This window comes from Cololabis saira, chromosome 10 (genome assembly GCF_033807715.1).
Source record: "Cololabis saira isolate AMF1-May2022 chromosome 10, fColSai1.1, whole genome shotgun sequence".
Classification (NCBI taxonomy): Eukaryota; Metazoa; Chordata; class Actinopteri; order Beloniformes; family Belonidae; genus Cololabis; species Cololabis saira.
Genome location: NC_084596.1, coordinates 15346120 through 15365105, shown reverse-complemented (window position 1 = coordinate 15365105; position 18986 = coordinate 15346120). Strand labels below are relative to the sequence as shown.

General features: G+C 40.3%; 2 protein-coding genes across 8 annotated transcripts in view; one reads left to right on the top strand and one right to left on the bottom strand.

Moving 5' to 3' along the window:
* Window positions 1–5795, top strand: part of miga1 (mitoguardin 1) — a 14980-nt gene extending 9185 nt beyond the window's left edge. For all 3 annotated transcript variants that reach the window (XM_061731805.1, XM_061731806.1, XM_061731807.1), the window contains exons 9-16: window positions 709–818; window positions 1562–1634; window positions 1841–1927; window positions 2006–2104; window positions 2215–2349; window positions 2436–2489; window positions 2648–2764; window positions 3882–5795. In XM_061731805.1, the coding sequence (XP_061587789.1) occupies window positions 709–818; window positions 1562–1634; window positions 1841–1927; window positions 2006–2104; window positions 2215–2349; window positions 2436–2489; window positions 2648–2764; window positions 3882–4100 (894 nt within the window). In that variant the 3' untranslated portion in view covers window positions 4101–5795. The remainder of the gene's footprint in view (window positions 1–708; window positions 819–1561; window positions 1635–1840; window positions 1928–2005; window positions 2105–2214; window positions 2350–2435; window positions 2490–2647; window positions 2765–3881) is intronic.
* fubp1 (far upstream element (FUSE) binding protein 1) lies at window positions 5401–18986 on the bottom strand. Of its 5 annotated transcripts, XM_061731801.1 has the most exons (20): window positions 18848–18986; window positions 16933–17056; window positions 16421–16456; window positions 16259–16295; window positions 16101–16147; window positions 15938–16009; window positions 15786–15843; window positions 15490–15652; window positions 15283–15381; window positions 14431–14556; window positions 14238–14340; window positions 13784–14023; window positions 13301–13461; window positions 13054–13205; window positions 12897–12973; window positions 12083–12208; window positions 11728–11802; window positions 11219–11281; window positions 8712–8887; window positions 5401–8467 (listed from the first exon to the last, which is right to left on the bottom strand). In XM_061731801.1, exons 1-20 carry the CDS (start codon window positions 18938–18940, stop codon window positions 8459–8461), a joined length of 2037 nt encoding a protein of 678 aa, XP_061587785.1. In that variant the 5' UTR covers window positions 18941–18986; the 3' UTR covers window positions 5401–8458. The 5 variants fall into 5 exon arrangements, with proteins under 5 accessions (XP_061587785.1, XP_061587784.1, XP_061587786.1 ...); XM_061731800.1 differs by having other exon boundaries at window positions 5401–8887; XM_061731802.1 differs by having other exon boundaries at window positions 5401–8887; window positions 16966–17056.

Genomic DNA, 18986 nt, shown 5'->3' with positions numbered 1-18986 from the left:
ATATATATTTATATATATCCTACATTCTGGATTCATTACAAATCAACTGAAATATTGCAAGCCTTTTATTATTTTAATATTGCTGATTATGGCTTACAGTTTAAGATTAAGATTCCCAGAATATTCAAATTTTTTGAGATAGGATATTTGAGTTTTCTTAAGCTGTAAGCCATGATCAGCAATATTAAAATAATAAAAGGCTTGCAATATTTAAGTTGATTTGTAATGAATCCAGAATATATGACATTTTTGGTTTTTGTAACTGCATTACAGAAAATCACAATATTCTAATTTTCTGAGACAGTCACGTACACATCTTGTCATTTATTTATAGGATTTGCCCCCAGCAGTGAAACTAGGTCATCATGCGTGGTCAGCCAATAAAAAAAAAAAAAAGAAAAGTCAACATTCCTTCAGCATTATATAACATGCAGCTAAATGTTACTGTACGACTGCTTTCACTGCACATCTGGTCTCAACATGGAGAGCTGTTAACATCTGCTGCAGTCCACCACATTCAGACATGATGCAACACATGTGCCTTCACTTTTCAAACCTCGAGCTACACACGTGTCAAATACCAACTCTGCCAGGTTTCTGGAGTAACGTATGCCGCTAGTCTTGTGTCTGACTGGTGGTGACGAATAATTATCTTTATGTTGTCCAAAGATCATCTGTTTCTGACTTCAGTGTTTGTGTCACCCTCAGCTTTCAGAGCACCGAGAGCTGAGGAGCGTTTTTGTTCTGGGCCACCACCCTCTCTACGAGGAGGCGCTGCAGATGGCTGAAGAGGGCAAGATCTCCTGCAGAGTCCTGAGGTGAGTCCACTCATCAACACGGGGAACGCAGCAGAGACCTTATCTGGCATGTGTTTGGCTGGAGACGCATCAGTTTGGACACAAGGTTTACTCTCCAACTGAGAAAGGGTTTAACAGTAGATTTATTTATTTATTTCGATCATGTGCTCTATATGGTACACTGATTCATCGCATATCGTGTAATCATTTGGATCGAAAAGGAATAGGCTGAAGCTCTGAGCTTATAAATGCCTACCCTTTAACCTTCACATTATTATTATTTACACTTTCTACAACAAATGCTTTCTAGCATTTCCACCCAAAAAAAGAAGCAAACACAAAAAAAATATATATATATATGTAACAACAAAGAACCAGTAAGAAAAGAAAAAAGGAAAAATAAATAATAGTCCCGATTTAAAACAAGGACAAAAAGATCAGTAATTATTACCTGCATAATTCCATAATTCTCTCTCTTGCATTTTATCCTTCAATCTTGTTGGTATTTACCAATCATGGTCTCTTTTAAACTATTTTTAAACTGTATGATGTTTTTACTTTGTTTAAGATTATCTGGCAAGCTATTCCACAACTTAACCCCTGTAACTGAAATACACATACTTTTAAGTGTTGTTTTAACTGTTTGTTGTTTGAGATTATGTTCCCCCCTTAGCTCATATTGCCCATCTCTATCCTTTGCTTTTGATCACTTAAGTTGTGCTTGGACATTTTATTCAGATATTTTACCTGATTATGCTTTGCAGAACTGTAATACTGGAGTGTCTAAGCGACGTGGATTTCCTGGCCAAGTTGCACTGCGTGCGGCAAGCATGTCAGGTACGGTCTCACTGGATCATTCAAAAAGATTACCAAGATGCTTGCCAATGTGGACTGAATAAAGATCTACTACACCAACAAGGTGTCCCGTTTCACGGAATTAAAGGGTTCAGATATGCTAAGTGGGTAGAAATGAAGGAAATGGATATGTCAACAACTCCAGTGAGCACGATCAGATGTAAAGTAATGTTAATTTGCCTCCACAGCGGATTTTGTCTGAGAGGGCCACCAGGGTGTTTTTGGCCGACGTAGGAAAGAAAATACTGTCTTCCATCATAGTTAAAGCTAAAAAGGTAAGACTGGAGCCCTGTGGAGAAAATGAACCCTATTCTGTGAGATGTTCTTCATTAACCGGCCACTGCTTTTTTCAGAGCCCAAAGAGATTTGAGGAAGCGTTTGAGGAAATGATTTCCTTCCTTGAGCACACGGAGCACTGGGACGACACCGAGGTGGAGCTGGCTGCTCGAGGGGTCGGTGTTGCTCATTCATAATATTTACAGTTAAACATCCTGTTCAGTATCGCACAGCACTGAACGGAGCAAACCAGCCTCATTACATCATGTCTGAAACTCATCCTCAGGTTAAACACTTGAACTTCTACGACATTGTGCTGGACTTTATCTTGATGGACTCCTTTGAGGACCTGGAGAATCCTCCCGTCTCCATCCAGAACGTGATCAACAACCGCTGGCTCAACAGCTCCTTCAAAGAGACGGTGAGGAAACCAGAGAGAGAGAGAGAATAGACAAACGAGCATCTTCACACATATGTTTGTATTAAATGTGCTGGTTTCTTATGCAGGCGGTGGCATCCAGCTGTTGGTCCGTACTGAAGCAGAAGAGGCAACACATGAAGGTACAACTGTGACACACAGGAGTTTCCGTAGTGCAGGTTACTCAGTATCTGTATTTCCTTGGGTATTTTTTATCTTTTTATTTATCATATGCATGTTATATTATGTATTTATTTTTTATTCATCTATTTTTATTTAATTTTTATATCTTTTCTCTCAGTTTCCCGACGGCTTCATCGCCCAATTCTATGTCGTCTGTGAACAAATCAGCCCCGTTCTGGCCTGGGGCTTCCTGGGCCCGAAGAGCTCCCTGCAGGACTTCTGCTGCTTCTTCAAGGTGAGGAACATCCTTACAAACATAAAACCAGTTTGGTCTCTTCGTTTCTGTTCCAGTTTGGGCTTCAAATCCAAATTTCAAGATAACATTTTGACAGAATTTGGAAACAGAAAACTATAGAAAGAATAAAGCTGATTTACTTTGACACATCTGATGTTTCACCTTCAGCCATATTCCACCTCCCCATTGATGTAAAAACTTGAGCAGACATTGTAGTTATTTATTCTATTATTTATGTTTTCCATCCACTTATCTAGGGCTGAAACGATTTCTTGAATAATTCGATTACAAAAAATGATCGAAGAACTTTCTGTGCCTCAAGGAATCGTTTAATTTTGCAGCTTAACTTTTATTTTTAATCCACGCTATATTCTTCTTGTCCGTTCTCCTATATGTTCCCCCTCTAACCCGGTACATACATAGATTCCTCTAAACATCTGTTCCCGCTACAGTTTTAACTAAAAGAAAAGGCAGAAAATGTCAGGAAAATAAAAACGTAATAAAGCTAACTGGGTAGTTTTCAATTTTAGCTCTGTAGTCATTCGTGGATAAAACAAGCAGCGCTGGTTCCTAATGTGCTCCAATACAGCAGGTCTCATCATTTTATTTTGAACACTGCCAAAACTCAAAATCTTATACTTTAACTTAAAAATTAACTAAAACTTAAAATGTGCTTGACACAAATGAAAGTTCAATTGAAACACGTGGGGAAAAACACCCAACCTTTTTAAGTTATGTGTGTTATCAGGTGTAATGGCATTTTTAGGTTAGAAATAAGATTCTTAGTTTTTTGAGTGAAGGCAGTGAATTTGGTCAACTGGTGTAAGTTCAGGGTTTTTAAATGCACAGCCATGAACCTACTGTATTATATAATTTAGTCTTAGTAATATCAAGTAACATCTTATGTATATTTATAATTGCTCTTAAACTAACAAAAATGTTTTATCTGATTACTCGATGGAATTTTCAGTAGAATCCTCTAACTAAAATATTTGATAGCTGCAGCCCTACACTTATCAAGTGTGGTTTGAGTCACATTTTTCCAAACTGTGTTGAAGTTCTTACACAGTAGGACTTTTAAAATATGAACAATTTATCTTCTATCCTTGTGCTGCAGGACCAGGTGCTGCACTTCCTGAAGGACGTCTTTGATCTGGATAAAGTGCGTTACTCCTCAGTGGAGAGTCTAGCAGAGGACATGCTCTGCCTGCTGCACCGCCGCTCCGAGCTGCTGCTGGCCTACGTGGGAGCCGACTCAACCCGGCCCTCCAACGCCTGCAATTCCCCGCAGGTGCAGCTGGTTCCCAGTGCTCTGCTGGAGGCACCGGTGCAGTGAGAGGACACACTCAGCTTTTACCGTAGGGCGAGTTCAAATCAACCGTTGGACCAAAGAAGACTATCCGCAGATGTGAGCGCACCTCCGGTCTGTGTTGTGACCGTTTCAAAACATGAAATGTAAACCACTGACCGTCTCACAGTCAGTCACATCGGCCGTCATCCTTTGCGCTTCTGTGGATGTGGATAGATGTAAGCTGCATGAGCTGCCTGCCTTCACAAATGTTGACCGTGTCTGATGTGGCCTCTCCCGCGCCGCCTTTCAGTGCCATGGCAGCGCATCACTTTGCAATATCATAGCAATAATATTTGTAACTTAGACTTGAAGGGTGTTTTTTTGTGAAGTTAAAAGCAGTTTGACACTAAAAGAAGGTATTTTACCTTATTTATTTTATCAGAAAGCTAAGAGACAAGTACTCAGCATTAGTTGTGCCTGTTGTCTTCAGTGGATTGGTGGTAAGCTTCATGTAGAGTAGATCTACTGAGCACGCGCAGCTCTCAAGGCCAGTCGAGGAAGAGAATATGCATCAGGGCTGCGCAGCTCTTCAGCCGCTGAAGGACTTTGTGCCATTGTGTGTCAATGTGAGCAAGTTAAAAAGCCTTACCGTGACTGCACAAACTCGAGCCTCGTCTTTGTCACTGAATGTCCGAGTCTGTATTTGCCATTTTGTGTATTTTGAATAACTGTATACTCAGCATTCTGCTCATCGGTCACTGCCATGTACGAACTAAAACTCAAATATGGACATAAATGTGATCACCTCTGGATTTCCTCAATTTTAAGTTTGACTTAAAAGCTTAAACCCACCCTGGTGCGTATATTGTCACTGATCAGCTGTCCATGTGGGAAGAGACCTTCTGATCAAATGTGCAGTTTTCAAATTTAATTGTAAAGTGGATGAGATTCATTAAAATAAAGTACATATTTTATTTAGTACCCAGCCCTGTGTACGGCTTATGATCCATCAGCTCACACACTTGAGCTGCAACATTGATTTTGTGGAGTTTAACTTAGCAGGGCCAGTCAAGATGTTAATTGGCCTTATAAATTTGCCAGAATTATGCGTCAATCGCATCTTTACATGCATACACTAAAATTTATCAAATGGGGAGGATGGATGTGTTCATGGACAGACTGAACATTTCAATATACGCATCAGGTGTTATTTCGAGGCTGACTGGGTCCTTTTGTGCACGAGAAGGGTGTGTGACTCTTATTTTATACATAAATTAAAAGACTTAAAAAAAAACCAGATTTGCTTTGATTTGTTTTTATCCCTCAATGTGAAACTCAAAACACATTATCCCAGTTTGTAACAATTTTATTGATGAACATGGCAACATTTCAACAGTTGAGTTAAAAAAAACAAACAGAAAAACTATAGATTTAATACACAACACATGAAACCTTGATTACCTCTAAGGCATGCTCCTTGTTTTGTCGTCTACACCCCCTCGAACTCTGTGTTGAAACACTGACCATTTGACATGTATAAAGTGGACAGCCTCAAATCAACCCTTATACTACAGAAAGTGATTTTGAACCGTAAACCTCAAGTTTGCTGCCAATAAAAACTGCATGGGTCATTGATGTAGATCAGCTCCTGCTCTCATCCAACTTCAAGAAGTTGTTTTAAAAAAAGTACAGTGTAGATGAAGGCATAAACAAAACTATGGCATCATGTGATTTGTTTTTTAATAAAATCAATCCAGGCTGGTAAAAAACATGTATCTGACCAACACTTTGCAATCATAGAATTTAAATTTCATTGCGTTGCTGCTTTACCTTATAGCTGGAGCTCTTGAACGGGCTACGTTCAGCAGCAGGACTGACTCAAAGGATTCCTCCTTTTGTAGGGGGGGGACAAACTACGACACCGCCTGATTCTACGACCTAAGCCTGCAGCATCCTCCAACACTGTGAGCAAGAAGTGAAGGCAGCAATGTTTCAATAACATACTTTCACCGCACTGAAGGGCAGATTCACACCACGACAGAAAAAATATTTACTTGGAAAGAAGAAAAGATATTCCCGCCATTTTTCACCTAGCATTTGAGAACATTGCTAACGTCCGGCAACAGGTTCGCATGACATGCAGTTTACCAACAGTGTCAACCTAAAGCATCCTCATACAGCCACGGTCAAGACTTACCAGATGCAAAGATAAGGCCTTTATCCAATATTAAGCACATACGTCAACATTTCCACTTGTACAACTTTTTGTGAAGGTTAAGTCATATTTCACGAGTCAAAACTTCAGATATAAAGTGACAACTCATGCAGTTCATCAATGAAATCAGATCATCCTAAGAGAGCGTTCATATGTGAATATCCTGGACATTAACTTACAACTAGGAATGAATGCATTTAGGAAAGTTAACACAGGTAAGCATTTCTTTGCATGTATATGGGTCAAGTCATTAGACAAAAACAACATGTTTGTTTTTTTTCCCCTTAGGTTTCGCTTACCTGTGTTATTGCAGCAGAACCTAAGGTGCAAGGTCAGGGATGACACTGTAAAGATCAGATATATATAGCACTGTTTGCCATCAGTGAACAATGCAGTCAAATATTGATCTGAGTTTAAAGCAACAGCCTTTCAACAACATAACCAACAAAAAGTGAAATAATTCAGTACGAGGCTAATCAGAAGCACTTCCACTACTTGCATTTCACATGCTTATATGAGACATGTAAAGAAATCAGCAGAAACCTAAGCATGCTACGCTGGAGTTATGCAGTTTGAGATTTCTATGCAAGATATTGCAAAGAATGGCATTGGAAATACATGAACTGGACAATGACGCTGAGCGGTATTCAAAATATTCAAAAAACGCAAACTGGCATCCTTACACAGTTCCTACCAGAGCAGTGTAACAGTGCTGACATTCAAACCATCAGTTCAGAAGACCAGCTGGCACTGAAATGCTACCTGCACCGTCTACATCACACTGTAAAGACTCCGTCTAAATGTTATGCAGTCAAATCGTCACAAATAATTCTCAGAAAAATGTGGTACAAGAATCAAAGTATTCAGTACTATGCCTCTCCTCAGAATGTTATACTTACCCAAGACAAGGGAGGGGAAAAAAAGATTGCAATTTCACAAAAATACTACATATTTAGCATTTTATCAAGCATCAATAAAGACGCATTTCTCAAAATCAGTTTTGTACTTACATTACAGGAGGGCTCAACTGATGGATGAAGAGGCTGCTTAGCCACCCCCGACCCTACGACATCTACATTCTTATATTCAATCAACACTAATAGAATGGGCACAGCAAAGACGATTTTTACTCCTTTTTTTTGCAAATGTTTTATATTAAAAAACATTCTTTTTAAAAAAGAAACAAATTTATACACAACTGGAAATGGGCAAGGCAAAACTTTTAAATACAATTTCATACATTGCAAATTTACTGGACTGTCCTGGAGGAAGAACAGCACACAAAAAAAACACTAAATATAATGCAACATTTCTTGAAACCACATTTTCTGAGGAACATATTCAGAATACTTGCTTACCGCTCTAAACTTGCCTGTGGAGGAGGAAGTGGCCATCAAGGCAAAATTACAGTGCATACTAACTCAATGTCTGCAAACGAGGCAAAAAATAAAAAAAAAGCAAGAGCGCCACAGCAATGCAGTTAATGCATGAGATACAAAGACACCGTCAAGCTTTCTTAGGACAAAAAAGAAAAATGCATCTACGACTACGGTCAGTAATGTCAGGAAACGACGTGTAAAAGTTAAATTGTCTACGAGCAAGGACGTTTCTTGGTCTGAACCAGTCAGGATCACTGCACGCACATTTTTACGAGCCTTAAAGGCAGTTGGAGAGAGACAGGACAGCCTTTTCGGACAACTGAACCCACACATGGCCTGCATTTCGAACCCCTTCCCTCCCCTAATGTAAAACAAGAACATACAGAAATGCACGTCAACCCTCTTGGTTTCAACCACCCCAACTTACCGACACAGGTTTCAGTTTGTTTTATTGCAAAAAACACAACAGGCAATAGCATTTTTTCTTAAAACTGAGATGATTTACATGGCAATGTCTACAGTTTAATAAACATGAGTTCTAACCACATTTAATGTAGATACAGGGCTGGAATGACCATATGTATAATTACCTCACTAAAAACAAAGCATTTACAAGAAAAAGAAAAAAAACAACAACAGAAGAAGAAAAAAAAAATTGAAAGAGGACGTGTTCGTCGGGTAATCTGCCATCTATGTGAAACGCTTTCAAACCAAGGAAATTTAAGATCTTCATCAAGGCGTCTGCATCCAAATATTTAACAAAGGATTTTGTTTCGACAATGTAGTATTTACTTTATGTCCACTTCACATTACTGGCCCTGTGCAAAAGAAATACATAAAAGATACATTGCATGTTAACAGCAGAAACAGTTGACTCAGCTTCCAAAAAAAATAAAAAAGCTAAAAGAAAATCCTGTTAAAAAGGGAGGAAGTAGTTTGGTTATGTTTGTGAAGAGGCTGCGTTCACTGGAACCCTGTAAAACCTGAGGGACCAAGGGGGTTAAGGTGCAAAACGACTGAGTCTTAGGAAATGTTGAGGGCAGATTCTGATCTGGGGTGTACCTGAGGAGCTTGTGGTGCCGCTCCCATCGCCTGAGGGTTGGCTGTGCCGTAGTACGCAGCCTGTTGCCGGTAGTACTCGGCCCAGGCAGCGCTATAGTCGGGCTGACCCCCGGGCTGAGCGGCCGTGGCGGCGGCTGCCGCCGCTGCTGGTGGCGTGGCCTGAGGAGCTGCTTGGCCTGGAGAGTGAGACAAAACAAATCTGTCGGTACAACTCAGAACAACACTGACCTTTTTCAAGACGGCCCACAAGGCACGTACATACTGGCTTTCTTTTAGCATTTACGTAAAACTGGGCCACCGATTTTACTCCATTAGGCTTTATATGTACAGGCCCAAATGAGAGAAATCCTGCAAATGTGTCCCCTTAAGTACACGAACCTGGCATTACAGAAACAAAGAGTGACTCAACGCTGTTTGTGTCACGAGGCCTGTGTTGAAAAAAAAAATAAATAAAAAAAAAAAAAAAAATTAAAAAAAAAAATCGATTTTCCGATTCTAAATCGATTCTTATGTCTAAAGATCGATTTTTTTTTTTTTCTTCATCATTTTCGCCAGGTGAACTTTAATCCCAGTAGTCGGACACACAGTTTGTCATGACACTTCTGAAAAATGCCAGGTGCTTCATGGCAATATGTGCGCGTGGTGACAGAATAAATTAGATAAGCTAAAATGATTTGTTTACTGCATGAACTGTTGCAATTTCTTTTTTGCACTTTAAATGGATATTGAAAGGCTTGTTTGAGTTATTTCACAATAATTATTGTGAAATTATTATTTCACTAGTTATTTTCCAGTCATATAATTCAGGCAACAGCTCAAAAACCAATTTAAATAACACTAAGCCAAATCAATATCGAATCGGATCAAATCATGATAATCGATTCTGAATATTAAGAATCGGAATCGATACCCAGCCCTATGTGTCACGTTAACTGCCTTCATTGTAAATAAATGGGAAATCACAGTCAACTTCCCTCATATTATGAGATCATCAAGTCCTTTTATGGGGCAAAACAAATGTAGAAGTACACACGCATTAGAGCTGCGTGGGCGATAGTGGGACTATGTGTGTGTAGAGAATGCTGATGTGTGGAGAAGTTTACTGGAGAGGGTGGACGGTGTAACTACACAGATCGAGCTGCATGTATAGCATAAGTACTATAAATAAAAACGCTGCGTCTTCTACAGGTGGGAGTGTCCGGGTCTTCCTCGCCAGCTGCCGTTTCATTTGTGGGTGGGGTTTAACTTTGAGCGCTGGTCGTTCTGGAGCAATATGTGGCTCCTCAGTGCTCACTACCTTAGTGGGCACACGTACAACGGCTCTTACATACACAACCGGTCTCTCCTTTTTGTCTCCCCCGCGAGGTGGGGAGAGAGAAAAAAAAATAAGATTTTACACCTTTCTGGAAAGCGGCTCTTACATACAAGTAGATAACGGCAAAAGGCGTAAATGTTACGCCAACAAAAGCCAGTATGTAAGGCACAGACCAAGAGGCAAAACGTGGGCAGAGCAGTGAGATGCAGGTCTGTAGCTCTTTTAAATGTCAAGGTTCGTACCCATGCAAAAAAATGTTTATTTTCTGATTTCAAAACGCAAGATTTTTTTCTTAAAAGTTTACTTTGTCAGGAAAAAACTCTCATAAACTGAGCACATCCACCAGCAACCCCCGAGGAGTCATTTCTCTTTCAGAGATTATATCTATAATACTTCTGTGTATAGATGAGATCAGCGGGAACCAAATGATTGCAATTCTTTCATTTTTTAGCATTTTAACGGAAATCTCAAAAGGGTTATCACATTTTAAAGCGTAAAGCCCTGTTGGAAAACAATTAGCCGATATACAAAAATATCTTTGCATTGCTACTTTTTAAATCCAACTTAATAGTCAGAATTTGACCTTTTATTCATTTTTATCCCCAAAATCTTCACGCCAGGGCCATTTTTTCTTTTTAAGAGGCCTCAGCTCTGCCCAGCTGCACCCCTGTTATGGACCTAGAGACCGGAGAACAAACGGTTCCATTTAAAGAAAGTAGATGGGAAGAGCGGGAAAAAGGCCACTTCAAGTGAATATTGATATATTCCCATTGTACACACCACACCAGTTTTCTTTCTCTAACAATATAAACCCACCCCTGCGCTAAAACACCCCCACTCACTGCTACAAGAAACGGCTTTGATTTTTAACTCCTGATTAAAATCCTGATCACAAACTGGAACGCCTGCAGAGAGCAGCTGCTGTCGAAACTAGACTTGAATAATAGTCAAAAATATATACAATTGTCTATATTTAATATTTGTATTGGGCATTGTAGGAAGGGGAACGAACCAAACAACCATGTCTCCAGGCTGCAGGTCAGAAACCTTCTTCTTTTCTATTGGGTGGTTGTGTGAATAGCAACTCTACCACAGAGAGCTGCTAAAAGGAAACAACCACCCTTTATGTTACAAGAAAACCAAACGGTCCTTTCTTTGCCATAATTGTTTGTCTTTTTACGATTTTACAAACCTTGTTTCTTGTAATACTCTTCCCAGGCTTTCGTGTAGTCCTGAGGTTGTTGATTCTGTTGACCTGCAAAGAAAAGCCAAAAAATTGTTAATGCATCCAAGAGTAAAACATGAAAAATAAGAACAAACTACAACATCCTACATTACTTATATGCATGACAAGATTCAGCATTTAACTCTAGACACATTCAGTTACAAACCATTCATGACACATTGCAGACGTCTGCCATCAACTCTGATAAAGCCCTAAGATAACCTAGGAACTAAAACAAAACGCCAATTCAATAAAAGGTGGTTCTTTGTCGGCAGCTCAGACCTGCAAATATAAAGTGTAGCAGTCTAAACAGCACAGGCGTAACTTGTCAAAAAACCAAGTGGGGGCACGCTGAAAGACAGCAGGCCTCTAATGCTGACAAATACCCAGACCTGAAATAGAAGCTGACTGAATGCCCAGTGGCTGTTTAGACTGGCTTATGTTAATAGGTGAACACTGAAACTACGTTCATATACCCATTTTCTTGTAATATTCCTCCCAGGCCTTGGTGTAATCTGTCTGTCCACTCTGACCTGCAGCCTGTGGGTCACCTGTTAAAAAAAACGGTACTTGTAATTAGTGAATCATTCTCAGCCGTTTGTCCTCCACCTGCCTGGGTTGGGCTGTCAGCCTAAATATGGTGGAGGGAAACTACCCTGTCCCTGGGGTTAATACTATAAAAAAAAAAGTGGTTGGGTGGGGCTCTGCAAAAGCAAAGTCGTTTAGGTGGCGAAGCCAATCGAGCCAAATACTCTGCTCAAATCTGTTCTTAACAGACCTTGTTTCCTTGTAAAAGGAGGAGAACATCTCTCCAAAGAGATGATTTGTTACCTTGGCCATTGGGCTGAGTTGTGCCTGGAGCTCCGCTGGTTGGAGTCATGGATGCCTGCGGCTGTTGGCCATACTGAGCGTAGTAGGCAGCCCACGCTGCTGCGTTGGCATCAGCTGCTGCTTTATCTGCACACAACATCCTTCATCAACAACCCACGCACACATACGCCGAAAGCTGCATTTCATGAGTGCAGTGCTGACTTCCTCTACTGGACTCTGTTGTGGAAAAACCTGCCAAACTTCTTTAACACTTTTTTTTTCCAACTAGGAGAATACATTTAAAATGTGAAATTATTGAGTAAAACCTAGAGGAGCTTCCCACATGCTCCTTTTATCTAGTGATGCACCGATTGTTCGGTAACCGAAATTGTTCGGCCAAAAATGGCAGAAAAACACTTTTGGTGTTCGTGGAATAAAAAACGAACAATTAATAACGGCGTTGTAGTATAAGGAAATAGACTGGCCGCTCCCGTAGCTGTTGCGCACCACAAACAAATCGTTGGCCAACCAAAAAGTAACCACATAAGAATTTTACCCAACATTCACCAGGAGGTGGAACCAAAACAACATAATGCTGGGAAATTAAAACATTTTCAATATGTTCAATAAATATTTTCTACCTTGTAATTTTGTGAAAGACTTTTTTCTTTGAAAAGCATGCCTAAATCAAATTTATTTGATTTATGCAATGGTGAAAAAATTGGCAAAATAAATGAAAAACTGCGAAGAACCATGTTCGGTATTGTTCGGTATTCGGCCAAGTGTTTACTATTATTTTCATTTCGGTGCATCACTACTTTTATCAGCTACTCACTTGGATCAGGTTGTCCTTGCTGCCAGTGTGGATAACCGTTGCCCCATCCTTGAGGCTGATAAGGAGCAGGAGGACCACTGAAAAGAAATAAGATGCCTTTAACAGCTGTTCTAACAGCAGCAACAAAGGTGGGGGGGGACTGGACATGTATGCTTACTGTGGTCCTGGAGGTCCCTGGTTGTATGGTCCAGAGTTGTATGGTCCCATTGGAGCCCCAGGGGGTCCGGGTGGTCCAGGAGGACCGTGTGGGCCAGGGCCTCCATGTGGACCAGGGGGACCATGTGGGCCGCCCATTGGAGTAACCGGACCCTGAAACAGGAGAATCAAAGCAGTCAGTAAAGTTCATAGCTTCCTTGTGTCTCAATTGTTTTTTTTTTATTAACACAATGCATTTAGTGTCTCACCCCAATTTTCTCCTCCACTAGCTGCCGGGCGTAGTCGATCTGTTGAGGGGATCCTCTGACAGTGAACATTTTAATGTTGGGGTCAGCATTGGGTGGAGGATTCCTCTGCAGCTCGATTCGGGCCCCAGACTGCTGACTGATGCCCTTGATTGTCTCACCGCCTGGATATAGATTAACAATCATACATGAATCACAACATTACACTTCAGCCACACCAATTTTCTATACTGTGACATACTACTAAAAACCTTTTCAACTCACATTCTAAATCTAGCTGTTTCTTTCTTTAAAATAACTATTACGTTATGTTACGGTCTCAGATTGTTTTGTGGTTAGGTGTATACATCAGCCTGTCATCAGCGTGGTGCATGAGTTTTCATCACAGACCATATACTATTAAAAACCTACAGTTAACTACTGATTCCTCTTTACTCCTGTTAACTTGGGGCTATGTCGGATATTTAGTGTTGAGGAGCCACTTGCCCTTTCCGATGATCAGACCGGTCTTCATGGTTGGAACTGTGAAGGTGAACTCCTGCAGGCCACCGGGAGGCCCCATGTTCCAGTTGCCCTGTCCACGACCACGTCCTCTGCCACCCCCGTGTCCGGGAGGTCCTCCCGCCTGGACGCTCCTCAGCAAGTCAGAAATTATGTCCGCAGCATGCTGAGCCTGATCAGGGGGTCCCATAATCTGTGCTATCCTGTCAGGTGTGCTGCCATCGTCTGGTGGGAAAAAAATAAGCAGTTATAACTCACATTCAAACGCTATAGTTTGTTGTTTTTTTTCCCTTTAAAAGAACTATTACATCATCGTGTTATGGTCTCAGATTGTTTTGGGTTGGGTGTATACATCAGCCTATCAGCGTGGTGCATGAGTTTTCATCACAGACCATATACTATTAAATATATAAAAAGGCCCATTTCGCCAGTCACTTACCTGGCTTGAACTGGATTCTGACGCCTGTGTCGTTCTGTATCTTTTTGATCATCTCTCCGTTTCTTCCAATAACAATTCCGACTGCAAACCGGGGAACGGGAACCTAAAGGTTTACAGAAAACATAAGTTAAAACTCAGACTGCAACAATCAGTTCTAAAATACAAAATAAATTCACACGCAACAAGTACTCACGTCCAAGCTGTCTCCGCCGCCACCGCCGCCGCCGCCTCCACCTCCTCCGACTCGTGAACCATACTCGCCCCTCTGCTCCCTGAAGCCCTGGTCTCTGATCAGCTCCATCACCATCTCTTTAGCTTGCTGAAGACAAAAGAAAAGTCTTATAGCGGACGTTGCCTCAAGTCAGATTTTCAGGCTCGCAACCAGACTTTTCCCAAACAGGACAGAGGCAGACAAGATGTGGATGGTTGGTTACTTGGTCTTTTATTTTTGTTTCAATTTATTATTTGAGGAACTCTAGTGAATGTTTTTCACTTTTTTTTAAAAATGTTTTTAAACTTGTGGCTCAGGTCACTATCAAACGCCAGTCATAGGAAGGAATTCCTCATGGTGTTAGCGAAACCCCGGCCCTCTTACTCTCGCACACTTCCGACACCAGAACACTCACATAAGTGCCCGGCTTTAATTGTGTGCTGCTTTTCACTCTTTTTTGAGTAATAATAATAATAATAATAATAATTTCAATTTATATAACGCTTTTCACTTGAAACGATAGATCTCAGAGCGTTTTACAAACAAGACTAAAAACAAGAAAACTAAGACAAAATCTAGCTACTAAGTAAGATAAAAAGTTGTGGGCAGCAAAAAGATAAAAAATAAATAAAATATATGTGAATAAAAGGGGTCAAGGGAAGAGTTCAGGGGAAAGCTGCTTATAGAAGAGTGTTTTAAGGCCCGTTTTAAAAAGGACCTAGTAGCAAATATTAGAAAAGTCTTATAGCGGACATTGCCTCAAGTCAGATTTTCAGGCTCGCAACCAGACTTTTCCCCAAACAGGACAGAGGCAGAGATCACTGGATGACTCACTTGAACTTTGAATGGATCTCCTGAAATTCGGAGTGGCTTGTCTGCGCCTGTGTTCTGGGGTCCGTCTTGGATCATTACCATCTTAACTCCAGCTCGCTCCTGTAGAATAAGACAATCAAAACCTTAGTTTCTATGCCTAAATTCCAATGTGCAGCTAGCAGTTACTCTACAATACATAAGTGCCTCACACGATAACAACACACTCACCTGGAGACTTTTGATGGTTTCTCCTCCCTTTCCGATAACAAGTCCGGCTTTGGAGGCCGGGACCATAATTTCCTGAACAGTCATTCCCGGGCCGTCGTTGTGGTGGAACGCTGGAGCTGGACGGCCTTTCTCAACTATCTCAGTCAGCAACCTCTTTGCGGCCCTGATAGAAGCAACAAAAAAATAATACTTATCTGAGGTTGTCATTAACTCTTCACATGTAAATGTAAGAAAATACTGCCATAAAAAAAAAAAAAAAACATGTAAAACTTTCTGTACTTAAGGGAGACACTTACAAGATTGAATCTTGACCTCCTGTTAACGTCACAGATCTATCGGGCATGCCTCCACTGTCTAAAAAAGAGACGTCAGTATGATTAAAAACCCCTTGCAACAACCAAAACCAGCACTTTTTATATCCTAGTAGTGACAGTAAATCGAAACCTACCAGGGGCAATCTGTATTTTACACCCAGAGTCCTGCTGAATACGGGATATCTGCTCGCCTCCTCTTCCGATAACTAGAAATAAAAAAAAAGGACAGGAAAAACTGTCAGTACCTAATGTTAAAAAATATGTAGTCCCCCCACCACCCAAAAAAAAACAACTTACTGAATCCAACCATTCCATCTGGAACCTTGAATTCTTCTGATAGTGACCTGTGAATGAAAACAAGAAATGTGAATTTTTACAACAAAAGTAAGATCTGCCAGATCTGCCTAAGCCAGATCTGTTCACAAAATGCATTTGAATTGAGCTGGATTGCCTACCTTGGTGGACCACCCATTCCTCCCATTGCTGAGAAGGCTGAGGAGAAAAAAAAGATCACAGTACATTCAGGAAAGGATTTTTCGAAGTAAATATACAAGAGGTCCACAACAAGATTGTTTCGGTCAACAACTCTGGATGTTAAATATTCATTAATGACTTACCATCATTAGTGGCTACTTTCTTTGTCTCCGGTTGGTCTATAGGAAGATATAATAAACAGCATTAGCACCTTTTATTACACTCTCTGCCTCTCCTCTTGAAATTCAAGATAATGTAAGAATGCATTATACATCTTTGGGTTATTAACAGTCTGAAAGTTGTTAAAAGCAAAGGATGCATACAGAGCTGGACTACATTCTTAATGTGCAGTTATAAAAACCCCTGAAACCAAAAACCATACATTTATAATGACAGACACCAACACAAACACCTGGAAAACCACATGCCATACCCCCACGTGTGTGGGATTAAACCTTATGAAGAATCACTGGTTCATGTGGTTAGTTGTGTTGCACAATGTTAAACTGAAATGCAAAAGTACTGCACTGCGATTGTAATGCTTGGTTAGAATAGTTACAAACAACAGAGGTGAATGCAACTGTATGACTTGTAAAACACGCAGGCACATCATTTAGGATCAAAACTTGCATTGAGATCGATTTGAGCCACTGACCGGTATTCAGGTTAGGCATGGGAAAATACCCACCAGCGTCCTCCAGGGGCCTTTTCTGGCCTCCGTAGCCAAACTCGTTTGTTGGGGGTGCCGCAACGCCATCGCCACCTATCTTTGCTGCGATCTGGTAGTCAAAGCAAAATAATGACGGACAAATTGTAAGTATATTATACATTTAATAGTAAATATATTCTAAATCACTGTAAGCTATGAGTGTATATATAGTATAGTAGTACGAGTATATTATAATGTATGAGTACCGTATTTTCTGGACTATAAGCCGCTACTTTTTTCATAGATTTTCAACCATGCGGCTTATTCTATTCTGTGGATTTTTCTTCCACCGCTCGGGGCGCTTTAACCGGAATTAGAATCAAAACTAAGACAAAATAAATGCAAAGAAGAATACGCTACTTCTTCTTTAGCAGATAGAAGTAGGTAGAAGCAGATTTCAAACAGATGAATAAATACTGGTTATTTTCTCTTGGTTCTGTCCCGTTTTAATCAGCTTTCACATGTGGATCAGCTTTTAATCAAGTTGCTGCCGTGTTAAAAGACACTGTTATGAAAAGGATCTATTTAGGTACAAACATGTACATCATTTACAGTTCAAAATCCTTCTGTACATGTAGTCAATATCCAATCTAACAACATAAATATCTGCAGCTTGCATATCTTTTTTTTTTTAATAGAGCGGGTGCGGCTTATAGTCCAGAAAACGGTATATTATGATATGTAGTAGTTTATATGACTATAAATAGAGGTATGGGTATATTATAAAGTTGTTGCAAAATATTTTGCTCAAAAGTGGATACAGATCTGGTGATGGTAGCAAATATTGTTACTTAAGATGTGGATGGTTGGTTACTTAGTCTTTTATTTTTGTTTCAATTTATTATTTGAGTGAATGTTTTTCACTCTTTTTTTTTTTTTTTAAACTTGTGGCTCAGGTCACTATCAAACGCCAGTCATAGGAAGGAATTCCTCATGGTGTTAGCGAAACCCCGGCCCTCTTACTCTCGCACACTTCCGACACCAGAACACTCACATAAGTGCCCGGCTTTAATTGTGTGCTGCTTTTCACTCTTTTTTTAGTAATAATAATAATAATTTCAATTTATATAACGCTTTTCACTTGAAACGACAGATCTCAGAGCGTTTTACAAAGAAGACTAAAAACAAGACTAAGAACACTAAGACAAAATCTAGCTACTAAGTAAGATAAAAAGTTGTGGGCAGCAAAAAGATAATAAATCTGAATAAAAGGGGTCAAGGCAAGAGTTCAGGGGAAAGCCTGCTTATAGAAGAGTGTTTTAAGGCCCGTTTTAAAAGGACTCCACAGAAGGTGCATTCCTAGTAGCAAATATTGTTACTTAAGATGTGGATGGTTGGTTACTTAATCTTTTATTTTTGTTTCAATGTATTATTTCAGGAATTCTAGTGAATGTTTTTCACCTTTTTGAGTTGTATTATTAATATTTTATGTCTATGTGTGGACCCCAGGAAGAATAGTCTTCCCAATTTGAAGACTAATGGGGATCATTTTTAAATAAACAGAGGAATAAAAGCAAATCAAAAACCCAGGAGTTAAAGATTTGTCGTCTTGTGTTTTCAGGGAGGTTTTTAGAGAAACACGAGGCTCGGGGCCAACAAAGAAACCTCGCCGTTTTCCTGCAATAAGTTATCAGATATGTTTGACTTTTAGCATAAAACGTGTGTTTTAATGTCGATTCTGTGCGCTTTTAAGCTCTTTTCTTGGATTACATCCCGTTTTCTCTTTTGCAATGTGGCGCAGCGTTAGCTTAGCTTAGCACGTCGTTATTTCGATCACAGAAAAAAGGGGGAAAAAAATCCCTCTCCGCCTTCCGACTTCGGGATTTCTCTTACTTGAACGATGCAATGGGTCGTTTTTTACCTGTCTTGCACGCTGAAGGGCGTCCTTGAAGGCGTCGTTCATCCCCCCGCCGGCGTTAGAGGACGGCGGAGCCACGCTGCTGTAGTCTGCCATGTCTGCTGCTTTCTCCTCTGCGGCGCCACAAGATGGAGGCTTTCAT

Bases quoted from the DNA above. Each gene is read 5' to 3' on its own strand.
- fubp1 (XM_061731800.1), bottom strand. From the start codon at position 18,940: ATGGCAGACTACAGCAGCGTGGCTCCGCCGTCCTCTAACGCCGGCGGG. The intron at 14,557-15,282 runs GTGAGTCATCCA...TTTTGTCTTCAG, and splicing joins GAGATCCATTCAAAGTTCAA to CAAGCTAAAGAGATGGTGAT. The intron at 13,206-13,300 runs GTGAGACACTAA...CTCCTGTTTCAG, and splicing joins TAGTGGAGGAGAAAATTGGG to GGTCCGGTTACTCCAATGGG.